The 20,050-nt window shown below is 45.6% G+C and overlaps 1 protein-coding gene across 4 annotated transcripts; it reads right to left on the bottom strand.

Annotated features, from left to right (window-relative positions):
- Nucleotides 1-484: 484 nt before the first annotated feature.
- Nucleotides 485-19,355, bottom strand: Spatc1 (spermatogenesis and centriole associated 1). 4 transcript variants are annotated; one of them, XM_051189197.1, is made up of 5 exons: nucleotides 18,722-19,355; nucleotides 7,949-8,593; nucleotides 7,325-7,840; nucleotides 7,067-7,206; nucleotides 485-892 (listed from the first exon to the last, which is right to left on the bottom strand). In XM_051189197.1, the coding sequence occupies exons 1-5, from the start codon at nucleotides 18,924-18,926 to the stop codon at nucleotides 563-565; spliced, it is 1,836 nt and encodes a 611-aa protein (XP_051045154.1). In that variant the 5' UTR covers nucleotides 18,927-19,355; the 3' UTR covers nucleotides 485-562. The 4 variants fall into 4 exon arrangements, with proteins under 4 accessions (XP_051045154.1, XP_051045155.1, XP_051045157.1 ...); XM_051189198.1 differs by having other exon boundaries at nucleotides 18,755-19,355; XM_051189200.1 differs by having other exon boundaries at nucleotides 18,795-18,938.
- Nucleotides 19,356-20,050: the final 695 nt, after the last annotated feature.

Below are 20,050 nucleotides of genomic sequence, written 5' to 3'. Positions count from 1 at the left end.
GATCCTTCTTTCTCCAACCCATATTCTTTATTCCCTGGCCAGATCTTCCATAGTTAGATAGGGCCTATCATTTTCCCAGACCTTGAACATCTTTGCAAGGTGCTGCCGTCTCTCTGGCTCCCCTGCCCAGGTTTGAATGCAGTGGCGTCTGGCTTTCCTTCCTCTACTGTCCCTCCTGCCCCAAGACCCTGAAACTCCCCACCTCCAGTCTCTTGCTCAGCACAGGAGACTTCTGTGTGTCATTCTTTCCCAGTTCTGGTTCTTATTTTTGCTCCAACTCCCAGAACCTCTGCTTTCATTATCAAGTGAAAGGAAACTTGGGGCATCTCATTCAATCCCTTCAGAAAGACAGTGTCGGAGCCTTGATCTGAGAGGTCTCTCCAGGGGCCTGTGATGTGAATGTGGCCCTCCAGGGCTGACGAGACCAAATGTACATAGTGAGGTACCCTACAGGAGCAGGTAGGTGTGGTATGGGCCCAGTAACTCAAGTCTTGGGAAACTTTAATGGCCATGCATGATGGCCTGCAGGGTGAAGTGAGCCTGGGCCAGCCGGGCACCAGTGTTACCAGATGAACATGGGTTTGCCGTCATCATGGGCCAGCTGGTTAAGGCAGGAGAGCAGCAGGAGGGCATCAGTGAGCATGCTGGGGTGCACAGTTTCCACCAGCACACGCTGCAAGAAGTCCACAGTGTAGGAGCCACCTTCTGAAGCCGCCAGCTCAGGCCGCTCCCGCAAGATGCCATACGCATTCACCAGCTGTTCTGTCAGTGCTGGATGCACCCGCCCATTGTAGCCCAGACTCTGCAGTCTGTTCATGATGCTCACATAGCGCTGTGTGAGTGTCTGGCACAGGTCCTCATCCAACTTGTGGTTACTGGGGTTTAAGGAGGCCTGTTGGGAGAGTGGCCATCAGGGACCTCCCACACCACTCTGGACCACAGGCAGGCAGGAAGAACCAGGGCAAGAGAGGCTGAGGGAAGGAAATGGTTAAGTATGGCTAAGAGATTGCAGAGAGAGGAGGAGCTGTGGCACTCAAAAGGCTCAAAGGGCTGAGCTTGAGGTCAAGGCACCCAAGACCCAGCTCAGGCAGGCCCAGTGGTTATCCAAAGCTTCCAGAGACACCCATACCATCGTTTTCTCCACACCAGATAGTGTATGAGACTGGGGTAAAGATGCCAGGCATGGAGGACAGAGAGGTATGACTTGTAGAATGGAGGTATAGGGAGCACTTCATATCACAGGTTGCCTGACTCCAGAGTTTGTAGGCTTTTCCAAGAGTTAATGAAAAGCTCTTAACCTGGAATGGCAAACATTGTTCTAAAATAGGATAGGAAGGTCTTCCTGAATACCACCTTTTCTGACACTCCCTTGTAATCAAAGGATCTACATTCCTACCAAGACAGTGGATGCAGACAGGCAGGTGAAGAGACCCTTACACATAGAAGGCAGGCAGGTCTCCAGGGAGTACCATGAATATGTCACTGGTTCTTCGGGGACAGCTGTATTCAACTGGGGATACCTGGCTGGGTATCTTTATGCTGTCTTGGGACTGGTGCCCATGGTGTGTCCACTAGGAGAGTCCCTTGGTGTGTTAACATTTTTTTTTTTTCTTGTGCGGTATAGCAAATGAATTTTGTGTCCTTCCTGTAGCTGAGAACCTTAATATTATAATGAATCCATATTTGTTTGTATCAGTTGTTGTTTGCAACCAAGCACACTGGATGATTTGTTTAAGAAAGAGACTGGTTTGGGTAGGTGATGATGGTACAATGAGAGACTAGTGTTCTTGTCAGATAAAGGAAAGGTTGCCATGTGATCTACTGCTTTATATAATTTGCAAAAAGATGTGACCAATGTAATCTGTGATGATGAAAGAATTGAGATACAGTAGAATACTTACTGGCCTTCACACAATGCCCTGGGTTTGACACCAAGTGGGTGCGCATGTGCACACATGCACGCGCACACACACACACACACACACACACACGAAATGGATCTGAGTTTGGCCCCCAGCACCCATGTCAGGATGGCTTATAACCTCTAACTCATCTAGCTCCAGGGCAATCTGACACCTCTGATGTTAAGAGTGCCTGCACACACACACAGAGGCTATACATAATTGAAAATACAATAGATCTTCAAAAAGAGAAAACTGAAAAGATATGAGTAGGAATTTAATGTGTAATCTGGTTAGACAATGTGTGTATGTATATGCCATCATATCATATGACATCCCATTAAGAGGGATGATTTAACCTTTTGCTTTATTCTTGGTTTTTCTTCTTTCTTCTGTCATTCTCCTTTTCTTTCTCTTTCTTTCTTTCTTTTTTTTATTTCTTTTGAGATAGACTCTAGTGTAGCCTAGGCTGGGCTTGAACTTGTTAGGTAGTTAAGTATGACCCTGAGTTCCTGATCCTCCTGTTTCTCCATCCTGTGTTCTGGAAGTGAAGGCATGTAGCACCACACCCAGTTTAGGTAGTATGGGCTAGGCAAGTACTCTACCAGCTGAGCAGTCTGTAAGTCCTGATTTTTATGTTTTATGTCAATATTAATTTTTCTTTACTTAAAAATCAATAAATTTTTTTATTATTTTTAATTGTATGTATTGTCATTGTGTCTATGTGCACATGAGTCCAGGGGCCCACACAGGCCAGGGATTTTGGAATCCCTTGGAGCTGGAGTTATAGGTGGTTATGTCACCAGATATGAATTCTTGAATTTGAACTTGGGTTCTCTGGAAGAGCAATACATGTGTTTAATCATGGAGCCATTTCTCTAGCCCGCTATTTTAAAAAATTAAAGGAATAGATGGGCCTGGTGGCTCATGCCTGTAACTGTATCACTCTAAAAACTGAGGCAGAAACATTGACTCAGGTTCATGACTGGCCTGGGCTACATGGTATGAGTCCAACTAGGGATAAGTATACATCAAGATTTTGTCTCAACAAGTAAATAAGTAAATAAATATCCATTCACTCATTCTCTGGACACAATGGCAAATACTTGTCATCATACTTCCCAGGAGAAAGAGAAAGAAGTATCACAGCAAGTTTTAAGACTAATGAGTTCCAGGTCAGCTGGACTACTTTAACAAGACCTATCTCAACAACCCAAACATACAAAAATAAATAACACAGCTGGGCATCCTCAGTAGGTTGAGGTAGGAGAACCATAGGTTTGAAGCCTACTTGGGTTAAATGTCAAGACTAAAAATATCATATATAACTGCCTAGATAATATGATTCTTACCAAGAAAAATGCAGATGATATACAGGTTATTAGAACACCTAAGAGGGCTTGGATACTTAAGGTGGTTTAGATCCAAGTCAGTATGTAAAACAGGTCATTCTTGGCAGACTGTCAAGGGGTCGTCAGGGCACCACTTTGCCACCTTGCATGGCCCTAGTCACTCTCACACGCCTTTGATCCCAGCAATTGGGAGGCAGAGACAGGAGGATCTCTATGAGTTTGAGGACAGCCTGGTCTACAAGAGCTAGTTCCAGGACAGGCTCCAAAGCCACAGAGAAATCCTGTCTTGAAAAACAAAAAACAAAACAAAACAAAAAAAGACAATGTGACTGGGCTGGAGAGATGGCTCCAGCACCCATGTTGGACAGTGGTTCACAACAACCTGTTACTCCAGCTTAAAGGGACTAAATACCTCTAACCTTTTCAAGCACTTAAAGGTACACATATATACCATGCACACACACACACACACACACACACACACACACACACACACACACACACAAATAAAACTTAGGAAAAAAGACACAGTGGTACCAGACATAGTGATGTGTGCCTGTAATCTATGTAAGTGGGAGGCAGAGGCAGGAGGAGGACTATAAGTGTTAGGCCAACCTGGGCTACATAGTAAGCTCTAGGCCGGTCAGCAGTACACAGAAAAACAAAAAGCCCCCAAACCTAACCCAAACCAAAAGACAGTGTAACTTCATGATCTAATAAAAATAAGCAGCCAGATTCAGTGGAAAGTCAGGGTTCAACTCACCAAGCCTGTACAGTGTGGAAAGCAAATGGCTTGTAGGACCAATCACAGGTCTGACTAGTTTTAGCAGGTCTGGTTAGAATTTAGGGATTCTAACTACTGACACTAAGGATATAGAAAGACAGATACAAGGAAAAACGGGAAATGAAAGTTGTACAGTGTGGAATCAGATGCAGGTGTGACTCAGCCAAAAAAAGCCCAACCAGACAGGTGAATACCCTTGAAGCCAGGAGGTAAATTTATGATTTCCAAATGTGACCACATAGGTTGGCCTGGAGAAGGCTCCACAGAGGGATACAGCTGGGATATTTAAGGTCAGCCTAGCTCCAGAAGGCCACTTTGTCTGCAGGTGGATTTCAATTGAGTTGTTCCCAGGAGAAAGGAGAGAGTCTGGGTCACTGCTACTAGGACTAAGATGAGACACTGAGTCTGAAAGAGATGATGGAGGCTCTTGGGCAGAAGGACAAGCATGTTACGATAAAAAGTCCAGCATCTCATAAAACCAGACATGGTGGAACACATCTCTAATTCTAGGACTTGGAGGCAGAGGCAGGAATCTCAGAAGTTTAAGGTCATCCTTGGCTATAAAGTGAATTCAAGGCCAGCCTGGGCTACAGGAGACCATGTTTCCAAAAGTAAAACAAAGTAATATGTAATCTAGAAATGTTTAATTCACCTATAAACTAATTCAAAATTTGGGCTAATTTTCTGGAACTTGATGGAAAGATCCTAAAACAAACAGAAAAGGAAAGAGCTAAGATAATAGAAGAGATCAAGGAGGAGCCTGGCTCAGGTGCTGGGATAAAACCCAGGGCTTTAATCCATGCTAGATTACTAGACAAGCACTCTTGTACCAGAGCTCTTTATAATGTCAGCTGCCCCTTGGCAGCTATGGTCTCTGTTGCTATGTCATTGGGTCCTCTTTGGTTGAGTTTCTGGCTGATGACTGTCCACTGGCATCCAGGAACACTGCTGTCCTGTCATAGTATAAATGGACAAGGAGGCTGGGACCAGACAGACCAGAGAATTCTCATAGATGCAGGTCTGAGAGGGACACTGGAAGGCACTGGGAAACCCTTCTTGCCCTAGCAGCTTTGAGCTTTAAGAGTCTGCACTGACTACCCTGTTAGTGAACTCCTGTGAGGTACAGCTCCACAGATACGCTGTGCCCCTCAAATAATGCGCTTATTTTCTGCTGCCATCATGTTCACACAGCCCTCTGTTTCCTCATCATTTTTCTCTCATCCTTCAGTCGTAGGGCCTACCCTCTAGCCTGGAGTCATACTAATGCAATGGGCACACTGTGTCTTGGTGGTCTTTGGAGTTAGTCAGGGGTTTTCATGCTTGGGAGAGGATGTGCCCTACCTTATAATTCTACCATGATCACTTATGGAAAAACCAGAGATTCAAAAAAAAAAAAAAGACACACACACACACACACACACCCCACACACACACCACACACACATACACCATATATACGCACACCCCACATACACAACACCCACATACAACACACAACACATACACAACATACACACACAACACACCACACAATCCCACATACACAACACACACACCACATACATACACAACGCGCGTGTGCGCGCGCGCGCACACACACACACACACAAACCCAACCAAACTTCAGGGCTGGAGAGATGGCTTGGCAGTTAAGAGCACTGGCTGCTCTCCCAGAGGACCCGAGTTTTGTTTTCAGCAACCACACCAATCATCCCTGTTCCATACATGCATACACATAATAAAAGAAAAAACAATAAGATTTTTTAAAAAACTCAAACTTTAAACCCTTAGAAGAAAATACTGACTATGGAATACAAAATATTTTCAGGAATTTCTGCTAGGGAAAGATTTTTTTCTTTTTCTTTCTTTTTTATTTATTTCTGAGATATGGTTTCTCTGGGTAGCCCTGACTGTCCTGGAACTTGCTCTGTAGACCAGGCTGGCCTTGAACTCACAGAGCTCCATCTGTCTCTGCCTCCTGAGTGTTGGGATTAAAGCTGTGTGCCACCACTACCCTTCTAGGGAAAGATTTCTTAATTGAGACATGATCAAAGACTGACAGTTCTGAACACATTAAAATTAAGCATCTAAACCAAGCAAGGCAGCACACACCTTTAATCCTAGCACTTGGGAGGCAGAGGCAGACAGAGCTCTGTGCATTTCAAAAACAAAACAAAACAAAAACCAAAGCATCTAAATCAAAGGACACTTTAGCCAAGGAAAAGGCACATTCAGAATTGGCCTGTGCAATCAAAAAGTCATTCCTACAAGATGGCAGGTGCATACAATCGGTACACAAAGATGGCAAGGGAACTAGCAAGTGGTAACACAGGGAAGCCATTTTCCCCAAGAGAAGCCCACACAGTCTATATACAGGGATAGGAACCATTGTCTTACATGGCACAATTATGAACAAAATCTCCTGGGTATCCAGCCAAGTGCAGACCCATATCCCCAGTCCTTACCCCCTTGCCAATACCATCTACACCTGTAAGTCATAGTTTTTTGTAACTCCAGTTTTTTGTTTTTTGTTTTTTGTTTCTTGTTTTTTTTTTTTTTTTTTTTTTTTTTTTTTACATCTAACTCCCTTTTGTCATTGGGAGGAGGCTTTGTGGCCATATCTAAGGACACATTAGCCTAAGCATCAGGCCTTCTGACAACAATGCTGCCACCCACCCAGTGTGTTCTAGGATGATAGTGTTCCCCATGGTTCAGCATTGGGGATGCTGAAGAGGAAGGCCACAGAATTCGTTAGGTTGCTGGCTTTATCCGTAGGGTTAGAGCTGCCCATCTAAAGGCCATTTTGGAGGCAAAAGAGGAATGCCACTTGCCCATTTGAGCAAACCTGCCCTGTTCTTTCCTCATGGGTTCCCATGAAAAAGCTCTGGACCCTTGTCAACTGCTTGCACTGAGCCCTGAGCTCCCTCCATTTCAGAGTCCCCGTAAACGCCCTGCCCCTCAGTACTGAGCTCACTGTTCCATCCATGAGGGCCCCTCTGGCAATGCGTGGGAGGTGGATAGCCACACACCTGGATGATCTTCTCTGGAATGTTGGAGACAGTGAAGCCGTACAGGCGCACACGCTCTGGGAAGATGCTGGACAGGATTCTTCGGTCTAACTGGAAGGCGATCTCCCCCACTAGCCTCTCCCAGGCTAGTTGCTTTGAGTCTGGGGATGACAGAAGGTCTCAGCTGAGCAATAAGCGAAGAGAGTGGTAGGGCCATGGTTAGCAGTGTGATAGGGGAGTTGGCACCAGACTCGTGTTGAGCAGCTGAGTGTTACTGACCTCGGGGACTGTCAGAGAACTTGTTAGACTTGCGGTGGGCTATCTTCCGCTCCATCTCCAGGACACTCTTCCGAGACTGGTCCATGGTGCGTGAACCCCGGGTGTCATTGACTGAAGCCGGAGAGGATGAGGTGCGGGGTGGGGAGTGGGGGTTGTGTGGAGGAGAATGTGGGCTGGGCACAGGCCGGGTAGGGGATTGGTGCACCCTGGTGGTGGAATTGGAGTGGGAGTTTTTTGAAGGGGAATAGTTTCCAGAACTTTGGGGGGCAGGTGTCGGGGCAGAGTTGGGGGCTGTACAAGCAGGAGAGCCTGTTGGGGAGTTTGGGACAGAAGTGAGGGTAATTTGTCCCTGGAGAACACCAGTCTGGGTCCGAGTATCTGAGGTGGCATAAAAATTTGCTGTGGGACTGGATGTGGCCATGGTGCTCATGGGAGTGGAGTTCTGAAGGGGTGCACCCACAAACATCATGTTGAGGGGCTCTGAGTCCTGGGTCTGCTGGGGGTGCTCACCGGTGACTGGTGACATGAAGGAGTAGAAAGGAGAGGAGGGGTTAGAGTGAGGCAGGATGGGAACAGGAATCGGCCTACCCAGGATGCCCTGCTGCCCCACCCTGTATCAATTACCTTTTGAGGTGGCGATTGGCCCTGCACCTGCTGAAGCTCCCGAGAGGTTTCCGCGGGGTGGCTCTGCCAGCCGCACCCTTGGGGCCTCTGACAGCCCTAGGTTGTTTATGGGGTTGGGCAGTATGTTCTGAGAAACACCTAGAGGGGTAGCCGTGGAGGAGAGCAGGGGGCTGCTCAGAGAGACGGCCACTGTGCCTGCCAGGGGAGCCATGAGGGGGCTGCTCTGAGATACAGCCACAGGGCCTGCCAGCCGGCTACTTGTCGTCAGGGAGCCAGTTGAGGTCAGGCCCAGTGAGCTGGCCAAGGTAGTCCCAGGGGGTACAACCATGGGACTGGTCAAGTGACTGCTCAGGGGTCCAGTCGTGGGTAAGCCCAGAGAGCTGGCCAAGGTAGCCCCTGGGGAAATTGCAATGGGACTGTTCAGAGGGCATGGCACAAGACTGGCAAACTGACTGTTCTGTGACAAGGGCATTTGGCCTGACAGCAGTGGGTTGAGAGGGGCCACCAGGGGGTTCATAAGGGAGCCTGCTGCAGGACTGAGCTGTGAGCTGTTGAGCATATCAGCCAGAGGGGCCAGGGCCACCATCCCCATGTCTTCCATGCCTGGCTCCTTTGCTGCTGCTGCTGCTGCAGGCAGGAGTACACCTGTGGATACAGAGAGCACATAAGCCCCTCTACCTCTAGAAGCAAGTGGGAGGCACTCGTAAAGATACCTGATCAAGATACCTGTCTCTGCTGAGCTGGCAGGTTTGACCTGCCATCTTGGAGGCAGGGTGGGCTGGATGATAATGCCCTTGCCTGAGGTGATCTGTGAGCTGCCAGAGGGCTTTCTGGGCCACCTTGAGAGAGTCTTGGATGTGGGTCTGCCCTCTTTCCTCTCAGTTCCTGAGGCTTGCTGTTCAGCCCCAACTCTATAGTCAGAACTCCTAGACCCTTATCAGACTACCTGCCCTTCAAGCCATAGGACATTCCAATCTCTCCTTCACCTGCACCCACTGCACTGAGCTGCCAACTTCACACACAGAGGAGAGCAGCTCCTAGTGGTTAGCTAACTTGGTCCTCTGCTTTTGGCTGGGAGGAGTAAGTCTGGCCTCAACTTTGTGGAGAGATATGTATCCATTTGGTAGGACCTTCAAGAGTATTAATTATTAGAGTCTCACGTGGCCTACAGCCACACATAGTCTATGTGAGGAGGGATGTGGCTCTTGATGGCTCAGAATCATTGCTGGCTATTCTTGGACTCACGGAGAGGGTGGGGTGAAACCTTATTGACTTCTGGAGCTGACTTTCCTTAATGGCCATTTTTTGGGAGGGAAATCCCTTTGGAGACATAGTTGCTACAAGAGATAGAGTGCAGAGTTTTTTTTTTTAACTATGCAATTAAAAAAAAAAAAAAAAAGACTTTGATTTTGCCTGGCTGGAGGTGGCTCAGTGATTAAGAGCACCGACTGCTCCTCCAGAGGACCTGGGTTCAATTCCCAATTCACAACTGTCTGTAACTCTAGTTCTAGGGAAGAATATGGGTTCCTTTTGGATTCTGTGAGACTTGCTTGTATGTGGCACACAAACATACATGTAGGCAAAGCACTCATACATATAAAGTTAAAACAAATTTAAAAAATGACCTATTAAAAAACAAAACAAAACAAAAAAAAAAAAAAAAAAAAGAACCTACTTTAGCCAGGTGGTGGTGGCACATGGCTTTAGTCCCAGCACTTGGGAGACAGAGGCAGGCAGAACTCTGAGTTCAAGGCCAGCCTGGTCTACAAAGCTACACAGAGAAACCTTGTCCTGAAAAACCAAAAACAAAAAACTACTTTGGAATTTACTCCTTTAAAAACATTTTCATAGCTGGTCCACACCTTTAATCCCAGCACTGGGAAGCAGCAGCAGGTGGAGCTCTGAATTCAAGGGCAGCCCAGTCTACAGAGCAAGTTCCAGGACAGCCAGGGCTACACAGAGAAACCCTGTCTCGAGAAAACAAACAAAAACATTTTTTTTAGTGTGTGTGTGTGTGTGTGTGTGTGTGTGTGTGTGTGTGAGCACATGCAGGCACCCATGGATGCTAGAATCTTCAGACCCGCTGGAGCTGGAATTACAGGAGGAAGCAATAAGAACTGAAAAGGATGCAATGGACTGCAAATAATATAGTGAATAAAACTAGAGTATGTTTGTATGAGGTGGTCAGCTGCCCTGGAACTGGAGTTACAGGTTACTGTATGTAACCCTGCTCACTATTTTCAATATGCAAATCTCTTCCCCAGCCCTGTAACTATAATGACATGGATAAAATAGCTCTCAGGGCTGGAGAGATAGCTCAGTGGTTAAAAACCAGTGGTTAAAAGCACTGCCTGCTCTTCTAGAGGATCTAGGTTCAATTTCCAACACTCACATGGCATCTTACAACTGTCTGTAACTCCAGCTCCAGGGGAACCAACACCCTCATATAGACATGCAGCAAAATACTGATGCACATAAAATAAAAATAGATCACTAAAAATGTTCAAGGCCACTGACCTACTTGAGACCTTGCTTAAAAACAAAACAAGAATTCACTTCTTAGCTGAGCAATGGTGACACACACTTTTAAACCCAGCACTTGTGAAGCAGAGAGGCTGGTTCAAGGCCACCTTGGTCAAGTGAGTTCCAGAATGGCCAGGTCTACACAAAGAAACCCTGTCTTAAAAAACAAAAACCAAGACCAAACCAAAAAAAAAAAAAAAAAATCACCATCGACCAAAAAACAGCATTTCTTTGCAGACTAGCAATATAGTTTAGTTAGTAAAGGTGGCTATTGCCAAGCTAGGTAATCTGAGTCAGATCCCAGGGACCTATGTCATAGAAGGAAAGAACCAACTCCTGCAAGTCATCCTTTGACTTTCACATGCATGCTCTGATGTGTATGCACTCTCCTTAACGAACACAAATAAATGTAATATTTAAAAAACGAAAGAAAAAGGTCTATAACTAATAAACAGCAGAGATAAAATTATATTTTAAAAAAGTTTGTTAATCAATACACTTTGAGACTATAATGCCTGGTGTTCCCATCTGAGTTCCAAGAAATACAATCTCAAATCTGCTCTTGCAGATTCCAAGCATGCACATGGTGGCTCACAGCCATTTAGGGGATCTGATGCCCTCTTCTGACTTCCAAAGGCATCAGGTATGCTTGTGGTAAGCATACATACATGCAGGCAAGACATTTATACACATAAGTAAATAAGTAAGTAAGTAAATAAATAAATACAATTAAAAATAGTCTCAAAAGGACTCCAGAGCAAAAGAAAGAACACAAGGGGGCTGGAGATAATTGTTAGCTGTTTATTTCAAAATGCCAACTAGAAAAATCTATTTTTAGGGCCAACCAGAGAGCTCAAAAGGTAAAGTGCTTGCAGTCAAGCGTTATGACCTGAGTTCAATCCCTGGAGCCCACATGGTGGGAGGAAAGAATGGGCTCTCACTTCCACATGCAACCCATTCCAAATAAGTAAGTGTAATGAAAAGACAGAAAAATCTGGCTTTTAAAAAATATTTATTTATTATATATAGTGTTCTGCCTGCATGTCAGCCTACATATCATAAGAGGGCACCAGATCTCATTACAAATGGTTGTAAGCCACCATCTGTGGTTTCTGGGAATTGACCTCAGGACCTCTGCAAAAGCAGCCAGTGCTCTTAACCTCTGAGCCATCTCTCCAGCCCAAGAAATCTGTTTTTAAATGCATTTTATACATGAGGTCAGGGTATACCTTGCATATTGTGCTTGAGACCCTGGACTCAATTTCCAGTGCCCTCTCTATCACCAAACCCCTTCAATGTGTACTCAAATGTTTGCATTAATCAGGGTCGCTGAAGAGGTCAGCAACAACCTTGAGATAGAGAAGCCTGCATTTGGGGAACTCATGTGTGGGGTGAGTTCTCCCACCTAACACACCTTTGAGACAGTTCAGGCCTCCCCTTTGCTTCTGATGAAAAGATGTTTAAGCCATAATGTTAGAGATCTTTGTTAGAGTTCGCATTTAGTTGATTAGGATTTGTGAATTTAAAAGCTTGCTAAGTTCTGGTACCATATTAGAATTTTATAGAAATTAGAAATTTCAGATTCGCTGAGTGTGTGGTTATCTTAACCAGCTAGAATTAGAAAAAATATGTTACATCAGACAATGGGGTTAAAAAAAGAAAAACAGCGTCTTAGGATTTATGACTACAGTTTGCCATGTTTAACTCTGAATGGCTGGTCCAGCTCTCCCATCCTATCTATCTTGGTCCTTTGCTGTTTCTCACACTTGCCACAGCCCTGCCACTCCATCTCTGGACCCACAGACACTCCCTCCTCCCTCCCCCCACACACCACCTTTCTGGCTCTCTCCAGCCCAGACAGGCTGCAGCAGCCTAGGGCTAGGAGGGCTTGCCATGGGGTCACAGCGCTGGGGGAGGTCCCGATAGGATGAAGAGCATGAGGTAACTGCATTAGGGGTACAGGCTGAGTCTGACAGAAGGGAGGGTTGAGGAAAAAAAGGAGACCACCCTAGCTAAGATGTTCAAATAGGGGTTTCTAGAGAGGTAAAGGGATGTGGAAAGGGCGGGGAAAACCAAGGAGTGTAGCGGAGAGGGAGGGGAAAGTATTCAGGGAAGAGATAACCAAGAGGAGGAGGGTCCCCTAGGGGAGGAGGATTCCTAGAGGAAGAAGGACAAGAAAAAGGGAGTCATGAGAGCAAAGTCCTGAGCGGGAGGATATTCCTAGAAGAGGATCCTGAGAAGGAAGGTAGAGTCCTGCATCAGAAAGGTCTTTGGGGAGAGTTGAGGACCGGGGTGGGGTGGGGTGGGGGGGGGGTGGGGGTCTCTAGAGCTGATCCTGGGTTGGGGATGTGCCGTGGGAGGGTGTTTTATGTGAGTCATCTGAGTACTGAGACAGCAGAGTTAGGAGGGACTGGTTTGTGATCCAAGAACAGGCTCCTAAAACAACAACAAAAACACAAAAAAGGAGTATCAGATCAGAGGCAGGTCTTGTGACAAGGTTAAAGATCTAAGATAGAGTAGGAAGTGGTTGGGAGGTGGTGGCAAGTAGCCATTCTATGTGCTCTTTCCTGGGGGGCGGGAGCCTGCCCCCTGCTGGAGGAAGCATCCAGCAGAGCAAGCAGTTGGCACAAAGGTAATCTTAGCAAGCCCAGGAGGAGGAGCATGAAGGAATGGGAGCAGGGCTAGGTGACAGTAATAGCACAGACTTCTTAACCATTTTATTCCCACTGTCTGTTCTTGTTAGCCTATGCCACTCTGGCCACCTGTCTACTTTCTTTTTCCTTCTCTCTCTTTGAAGTGGGTCTTTCTGTGCAGCCCAGTCTGGCCTAGCATTTGTGATCCTCCGGCACCCATATCTCTAGAGTTGGGATTATAGGCCTGTGCCATCATACCTAGGTTCTGTGTCTTTTCTTCCATGTGGAGAGGCTAGATCTGACCCTTGGGAACAGAGGCCACTTATCAGCCCCTCTTTTGGAGTCTTGCACACTTAGCTTCAGCCCTCACTTTTGGCTCTCCTCTGTTACTCCCATAGTCCTGCATCCATTTGTCTCTGTCTCCCAGAGACATCCTAGTGTCTGGGCAAGTCCTGGCGTTCTTGGGAGGAAGAGGCCCCACAGTCTGAGTGCTGTCTGGTTCTATTTCCATTTCCTATGGTGGAGTTAAGGTTTGAAAGCTCTTGGCAATTCTCTTCCTGAAAAGTTGTTTTCTAATTGTCTTCCTGATCTGCCCTTCCTCTATTGTGAGCCTACACTCTTGCTAAACCATTGCAGTGTAATAGATGCCTGATCTCAGGTTATAAAATGCTACAAGAAAAGGTATAAGATGGGTGGCTCACGCCTTTGGAAATCTTAAGGATGGCTAGTACCATTTAGCTCACTATATAGTCAAACAAGATGTCCAGGTTCCCTTTTCAGTTCCTACTCCCATCTCTATTTCAGACCTTCATTTCTCCACCCTTGTTCTTGTTTGTTATTGAGACAGGGTCTCACTGTACAATCTTGGCTGATTTTGAACTCACTCTTTAGCAGGCTGGCCTCAAGTTTACGGAGATCTGCCTGCCTCTATCTCCAGAGTGCTGGGATGAAAGGTGTGTACCACCATGCCTGGCTCCATACTTGCTCTTGAAAAATGTTTACAGAGAAAATTGAGTAAGTCAGAAGTTCCCTTACCCAGCATTCACACTTATAATTCTTTTCATTCTTCCCTTCAGTTGAAGATACTTCCTAAAAAGTTCCCTTTTCATTTTGTTCATTTTCAAAATTTCCCTTAGTTCCTTCCAAATATAAACAAATTCAGGTTGCTGTCATCTTGAAAAGAAACTCTGGACTCTTGTCTCTCTCTAGGTACCACACCGTCTATCTAGCACCCATACCTCCTATGAAGTTAATTTCCATAGTCAACTTGACTGGATTAAGAAACACCCAGAGTGTCCTAGAGGACATGGTGTCTATATCAGTAATTCTAGCACTTGGAAAGTGGGGGCAGGGTGTCAGAAGTTAAGCTATCATCAGCACACAAGCTCGGACTACACTCGGACTACAAAAACAAAAAGACAACAAAAGACAACCCAACTTTTAGTTTGTCTGTGAGGGCTTTCAAAAGGTGATTAACTGAATGTATAAACCTGACTTGACTGTGGGTTGCATTATCCTGAGGGCTGGGGTCCCAGACTGAATCAAAAGGAGAAAGCTTGTTTGTTGAGCGCCAGTGTTTATCTCTCTGTGAAGATACAAATGATTAATTACTCACATTCCCACCCCTGCCATGATGCTCTCAGACTATAAACTAAAATAAACCGTTTTTACTCAAGCTGATCTTGCCACAGCAGTGAGAAATGTAATAAAACTGCAAAGCCAAACTTCTTGAAATAAAACATCAGGGTCATCTGTTTTTTCTATTTTCTTTTAAAGTGTTTTTTTTTTTTTTAAAGTGTGTGTGTGTGTGTATACGTATGTATTCATTCACAGAACAGCATGTGTATGGGAAGTCAGAGGACAACTTGTGAGAGTCATTTCTCCTTTCAGAGTGTAGAATCTTGGGATTGAATTCAGGTCATCAAGCTTGTCAGCAAGCACCATTTCCGACTGAGGCACCCCACCAACCCTGTTCTTTCCATCTTCTAACTCACTCTTGTCAGCTTTTCTCAGTGAGGTTGAAATCGCTTTTATTAAAGTCTTGAGTACCAAGGCTGTGAATATACTCAGCACTTTCCTTGCTCTACTGTTTGGCAAGCCTTTACCTTGCTGACACCATTTCCTTTGAAATTGTCTGTTGGCCTCCCAGACAGTATACTTTTGACATTTGTTCCTTTGCTAACTTCTCTGTTCTTACTCGGTATTTGCCACTCAGTTTCTTCCTACTGTATACTCTCTCCCTAGGTGTTCTTAACCCCTCTCATTCAACTATCAACAACTTTTGGATCTTTCCATCAAAGATGTGGCATAAACACAAACTTGCATACTAAGGGCATTCATACATAACACAGAAACTCACATAGCCATATGGAAATATTTACTCACAAACAACATACCCTTAAAGCGTACATGCTGTATATATTCTCACATATCCATGCATGTACTCCAGGTACGTACGTTGCACACATTGACACCATGCACTCCACATCCATTCATCTCTTCACAGACTTATGCATATTCTCTCACACACATTACATTCAGCTACTTCTCACTTATGTATCACTAGGATCACATCTTTATCCACACTCCATTTTCTCCTAGAATGCAGCTTTCTGCCTTCATCATCAGCTGTTTGAATCCCTCCATAAAGATCTGCAATAGTCCAAAGCTTGGGTGGTTTGATTGCATGTATGTCTGTGTATTGCATGTGTGCTTGGTGTCTGAGGATAGCAGAAAAGAATGTTGGGGACTGGAGTTACAAACACTTGTTAGCTGCCATGTGGACTCTGTGAATTGAACACAGGTCCTCTGCAACAATACTCTCAACTATTGAGCCATTTCTTTAACCTCGAGTGTTGTGGAATATTTGATTACACTGTGAACCTCGAGTTTGCGTTTGGGTTAATTAAATCAACCTTGGGTCAAGAGGCCGAGTTAGCAACTAGTTGACAGAAAGTAATCATAGAGAGTTATAGGGTGTCTGTAAGACAATAGAGAGATGCACAGGAAGTAGTAGGAGGGACTACAGCCTCTTAGAACATTGGTGGAGCAAAATGACACTCTTCTTTTTGGAGGCACCAGTAAAGAAAAGAGGTCAACTGGTTGCTATTCAACCTCTCTGAGCTAGGTGGTTTTCACCCCTGCCTTTGGCTCCCAAGTCTTATCGATAACTAGAAAGACAGATATTTAATTAAAAGCTGTTTTGGGCAGTAGTGACAAAGCTGATGCCTTTGGGAACAGAATTCCTTCCAGGCTACAGCCTGAGTAGTCTCTGCCAGAAAAGCAGGTCAGTAATGGAGCCACATTAGCTGCCTTCACAGTAGTAGATTTAAACAGCCTCTGTGCCGACTGAAAAACAACCCCCAAGGATTTAAGATTTAAACCTAAGAGCCAGATATGGTAGTATGCACCTGTAATACTAGCACTCTAGAGGCTGAAATAGGGAGATAATCACTTTGAGGTCAACTGGGACTACATATTGAGTTCAAGACCAGTCTGGGCTATATAGTGAGATTCTGTCTCAAAAACCACAAGGGTCAGGGAGATGGTTCCATGGATAAAAGCACTTAATACAAGCATGAAGACCCAGTTTGGATCATCAGAGACTTTGCAAAAGCTGGACATGATGGACACATGTCTATGAAATGCAGATTCCCATGATGAGATCAGAGACAGAACTTGAAGAATCTTCCATAAGCACATGGGTCAGGTAGCCTAGAGTACAGTGGCAGAAATAAGGGGGACCCTGACTCAAATAAGATGAAAGATAAGAACCAACGCCTTCGGTTGTCTTTGACCTCCAAACATGTGTCATGGTAAGTGCGTGCATGCCCTCACGTACAAACCCATACACAAATGCATATTTGAAAGATGAATTTAGAAAGAAAAAATACCTAAGGCTTTAAGTAGGAAGCCAGACTCTAGCATTGTAGACTATGGAACTTTTTAAACTTTGTACCTCCTCCATGCATATTATTTATACCACCCTGTTGGCTAGCTCAGCCACTAGTGACATGACATTTAAAACTGGAGGTACATGTGTACTTATGACTACCACTAGAGAAATGAAGAGTGTCCACTACAGCCAGGCTTGATGATAAGAAGCCCAGTGGGTAAGCAGCCAGGGGAGAAGCCATAAGGGAATTGAATAATGTCCAAAGGACTTCAGCCTCTTAGTTTGAAAGTCTGAGTTCTATACCAGAACTTTCTTTTTGAGACAGTGTCTTGTGTAATCCAGGCTGGCCTTGACATCACTGGGTAGCAGAGAATGACTTTTAACTTCTGATATTCCTGCTACTGTCTTGCGTAATCATGCCTACTTAAGAGTAGGGATCAAACCCGGGGCTCCAGGCATGCTCAGCAAGCACTCTACCAATTGCATTACATCCCCACCCTCTGGTGAGACTATTTCCATTATGCCTTCAGAATCCTCTGAAGCTATCTTCACTTGTAGTCTGGTGTTGGAGGAGTGCTGTAGGTGAATTGGCTGAGGGTGGAGGGGCAGGGCTTGAAGCTTGAGCCTGGGAGTTGCAGTGATTAATGTGAGTCAGGATGTAGATAACAAACTTGGCTTGGAAACTCAGGAAGAAAAACTAAGAAAAGGGTTATTATTCCCAAATGCTGTGCAGAGGTGGAAAAGACACTTAGGTGACACTTAGGTTGTTACTCATAACCTCCCAGAACAGCATTGTTGGCATCCATTGCCAAACTTAGAGGTCTAAACAGGCAAAGTAAAGCTCTCCTTTCAGATGAGAGAGATTTCATGCCTGATCATGAACAGAGGAAGCAGGGACAGTAAGAGGAAGGTCTGTGCCAGGGGTCAAGTCACCATAGGGGCAGATGGACTGTAAGCACACATGGAAAACCATGGACAGGAAAGAACACAATGTCTAGGACAGGAAGGTCTGTGTAGGTAGGGAGATGGATGTAAAAACTACCAGTGTTTCCTCACTTGTATATACCTTGGTAACCTGTATCAGCTATGGCATCTATAGCTACATCCTGGTAGTTTGTTACCCTCATGTAATCTCTCCCTGGTATCTTCAATGTTGACCACTCTGCTCATAACTTTCCATTCTTTCAGCCCTTCCTAATATACTCAGCTTTGTGGGCTTTGTCTGAATGCCACCTTCCCCTAGCCCCATAGCTGGGCTTAGCATCTGTTCAAAGGCATTTCTGTGAATACTTGCAACTTCTTTGCTTGCTCTCCTCTCGCACCCTGCCCTGGATATCTAGCCCCAGGACTTCCATCACACACTAAGAAATCCTGAATCTCAACTTTCAGTCCTGGTTTCTCTCCTTGGCTTCTGGGCTCTGCAGGGAAGAACATTTGGATCCCAGAGTGTGGTAGTTTTCAGTCTATGATGCTGTTTGGAAGTTAGGTTGAGAAGTGAAGAGCTCCTACTGGGTGAGTGGGTATGGGACCTACTCTTGCCCTTTCACCCTTTGGTCCTGTGTATTCATCCTGCCTCCATCTGTTGAGGCCAATGTCCTCTATGTTTGCTACTATCTAAGCCCTCCCTCCAGGTTCCTCAGACCCCAACACACTGGCTCTTCTTCTCTCAGCACAGCCTCACCCTTCCCTCCCCACTGTCCTACCCAGGCCTCTTATAGTTACCCTGGTGTTGGGAAGGGCCTGCCGCTGCCTCACCAAGCCCGCTGGTGAACCCGCTGATGCCAAGGCCACCTGCCTGAGTCTTGATGGCAGACTTGAGCTCGTGATTCTCCCGAATGAGTCGCACCAGCTTCTTCAGTTCCTCATTTTCCCGCACCAACCTCTCTATCTGATGCCGAAGCCCCTCATAACTTGTAAGTAGAGACATGCCCCAGGGCAGTGGAGAGGGTGCGGCCCAAGGGAGGGCACTGCACCTGGAGGCTGCCCAGGGCCCCGGGCCTTGCCCGGGCTGGAAAAGGGCATCAGAGTCTGCAAGGCTGGCCCAGTGGGCCCTGGGTATTGTGAGGTCAGAGACTGTGCTCTCTTCCTTGCCCTCTGTTCTAACAGGTTCAGCTCTCTGAATCTCTAGGCCTGTGCCTTACCTAACCTCTGCCTGAAATGTCCTGACAAGGTCTGGCCAATTTTGATTTCAAGTTTGCCTCTTTTGCAAAGTTTCTTTACAAGCTAATTGCTGACTCTGGACTTTCCTGGTAGATGAGTCCTATGTCACATCACTTGCCTTGTGTCTATAAAATTGGGCCCTCAATGCTTTCCACTTGATATACAGTGTTGGTGTTGTACCTCCTTGGAGTCCTGAGACCACATAGGGTGCAGCTTGATACAAGCATTTGTTGAATATTTGCTGATGACTACTCATTATTTTGGCTTCCTGGGCAGGGTGCCCTTTTCTTTTGATAAAAGGCATGCCTGAGTTTCAGCTGTCATCTCCTGAGGAAGCTCTGTCTTGGATGCTGGAACATTGGCCCATAATTTCTTCTGGCCACAAGTGCTACATTCCTTCCCTGGTGATTGGCCCAGGGTTTCCTGTATCCAAGCACCAGGCTCCTCACAGCGTAGGAGTTTCCATTCCAGACATGGGTCCCCTTAGTCCTGAATCTGTCATGGTGCTTCTTTTTCACCCAGATTCCTGCTTCTTAGGTCCTTGAATCTCCCAAGTTTCATTCTTTCAAGAACCTAAAAAAAAAAAAAAAAAAAAAAAAAAAAAAAAAAAGGCGTGATGGTGATCTGGAAGTATCCTCTGTTACTCCATGATTCCAGGGTTGACGTGACTGGTCTGGCTGGGTAGGTGAGTACCTCATTTCTTCCTCACTGTTCCATGTGTGTCCCTTCAGAAGCTGTCCACTTGGTAGAAGACAACCAGTCAAAGACAGACAAGTAGCTACACTTCTCTGCTAGGGCTTCCAAGCAAGAACCCAAGACAGTCTTCCTCAACTGATTCCAAAACTGAGGATGGAATCCTCCTGGAACTCCCTTCTCTTAGTGCTCTCTGTA

The sequence above is a fragment of the Phodopus roborovskii genome, unplaced genomic scaffold (assembly GCF_943737965.1).
Source record: "Phodopus roborovskii unplaced genomic scaffold, PHOROB, whole genome shotgun sequence".
Taxonomy (NCBI): domain Eukaryota; kingdom Metazoa; phylum Chordata; class Mammalia; order Rodentia; family Cricetidae; genus Phodopus; species Phodopus roborovskii.
This window is presented reverse-complemented; position numbering and strand designations above follow the sequence as displayed.

Bases quoted from the DNA above. Each gene is read 5' to 3' on its own strand.
- Spatc1 (XM_051189197.1), bottom strand. From the start codon at position 18,926: ATGTCTCTACTTACAAGTTATGAGGGGCTTCGGCATCAGATAGAGAGG. The intron at 7,841-7,948 runs GTAATTGATACA...TCATGTCACCAG, and splicing joins GCCAATCGCCACCTCAAAAG to TCACCGGTGAGCACCCCCAG. The intron at 893-7,066 runs GTGTGTGGCTAT...CTCTCCCAACAG, and splicing joins TTCCAGAGAAGATCATCCAG to GCCTCCTTAAACCCCAGTAA.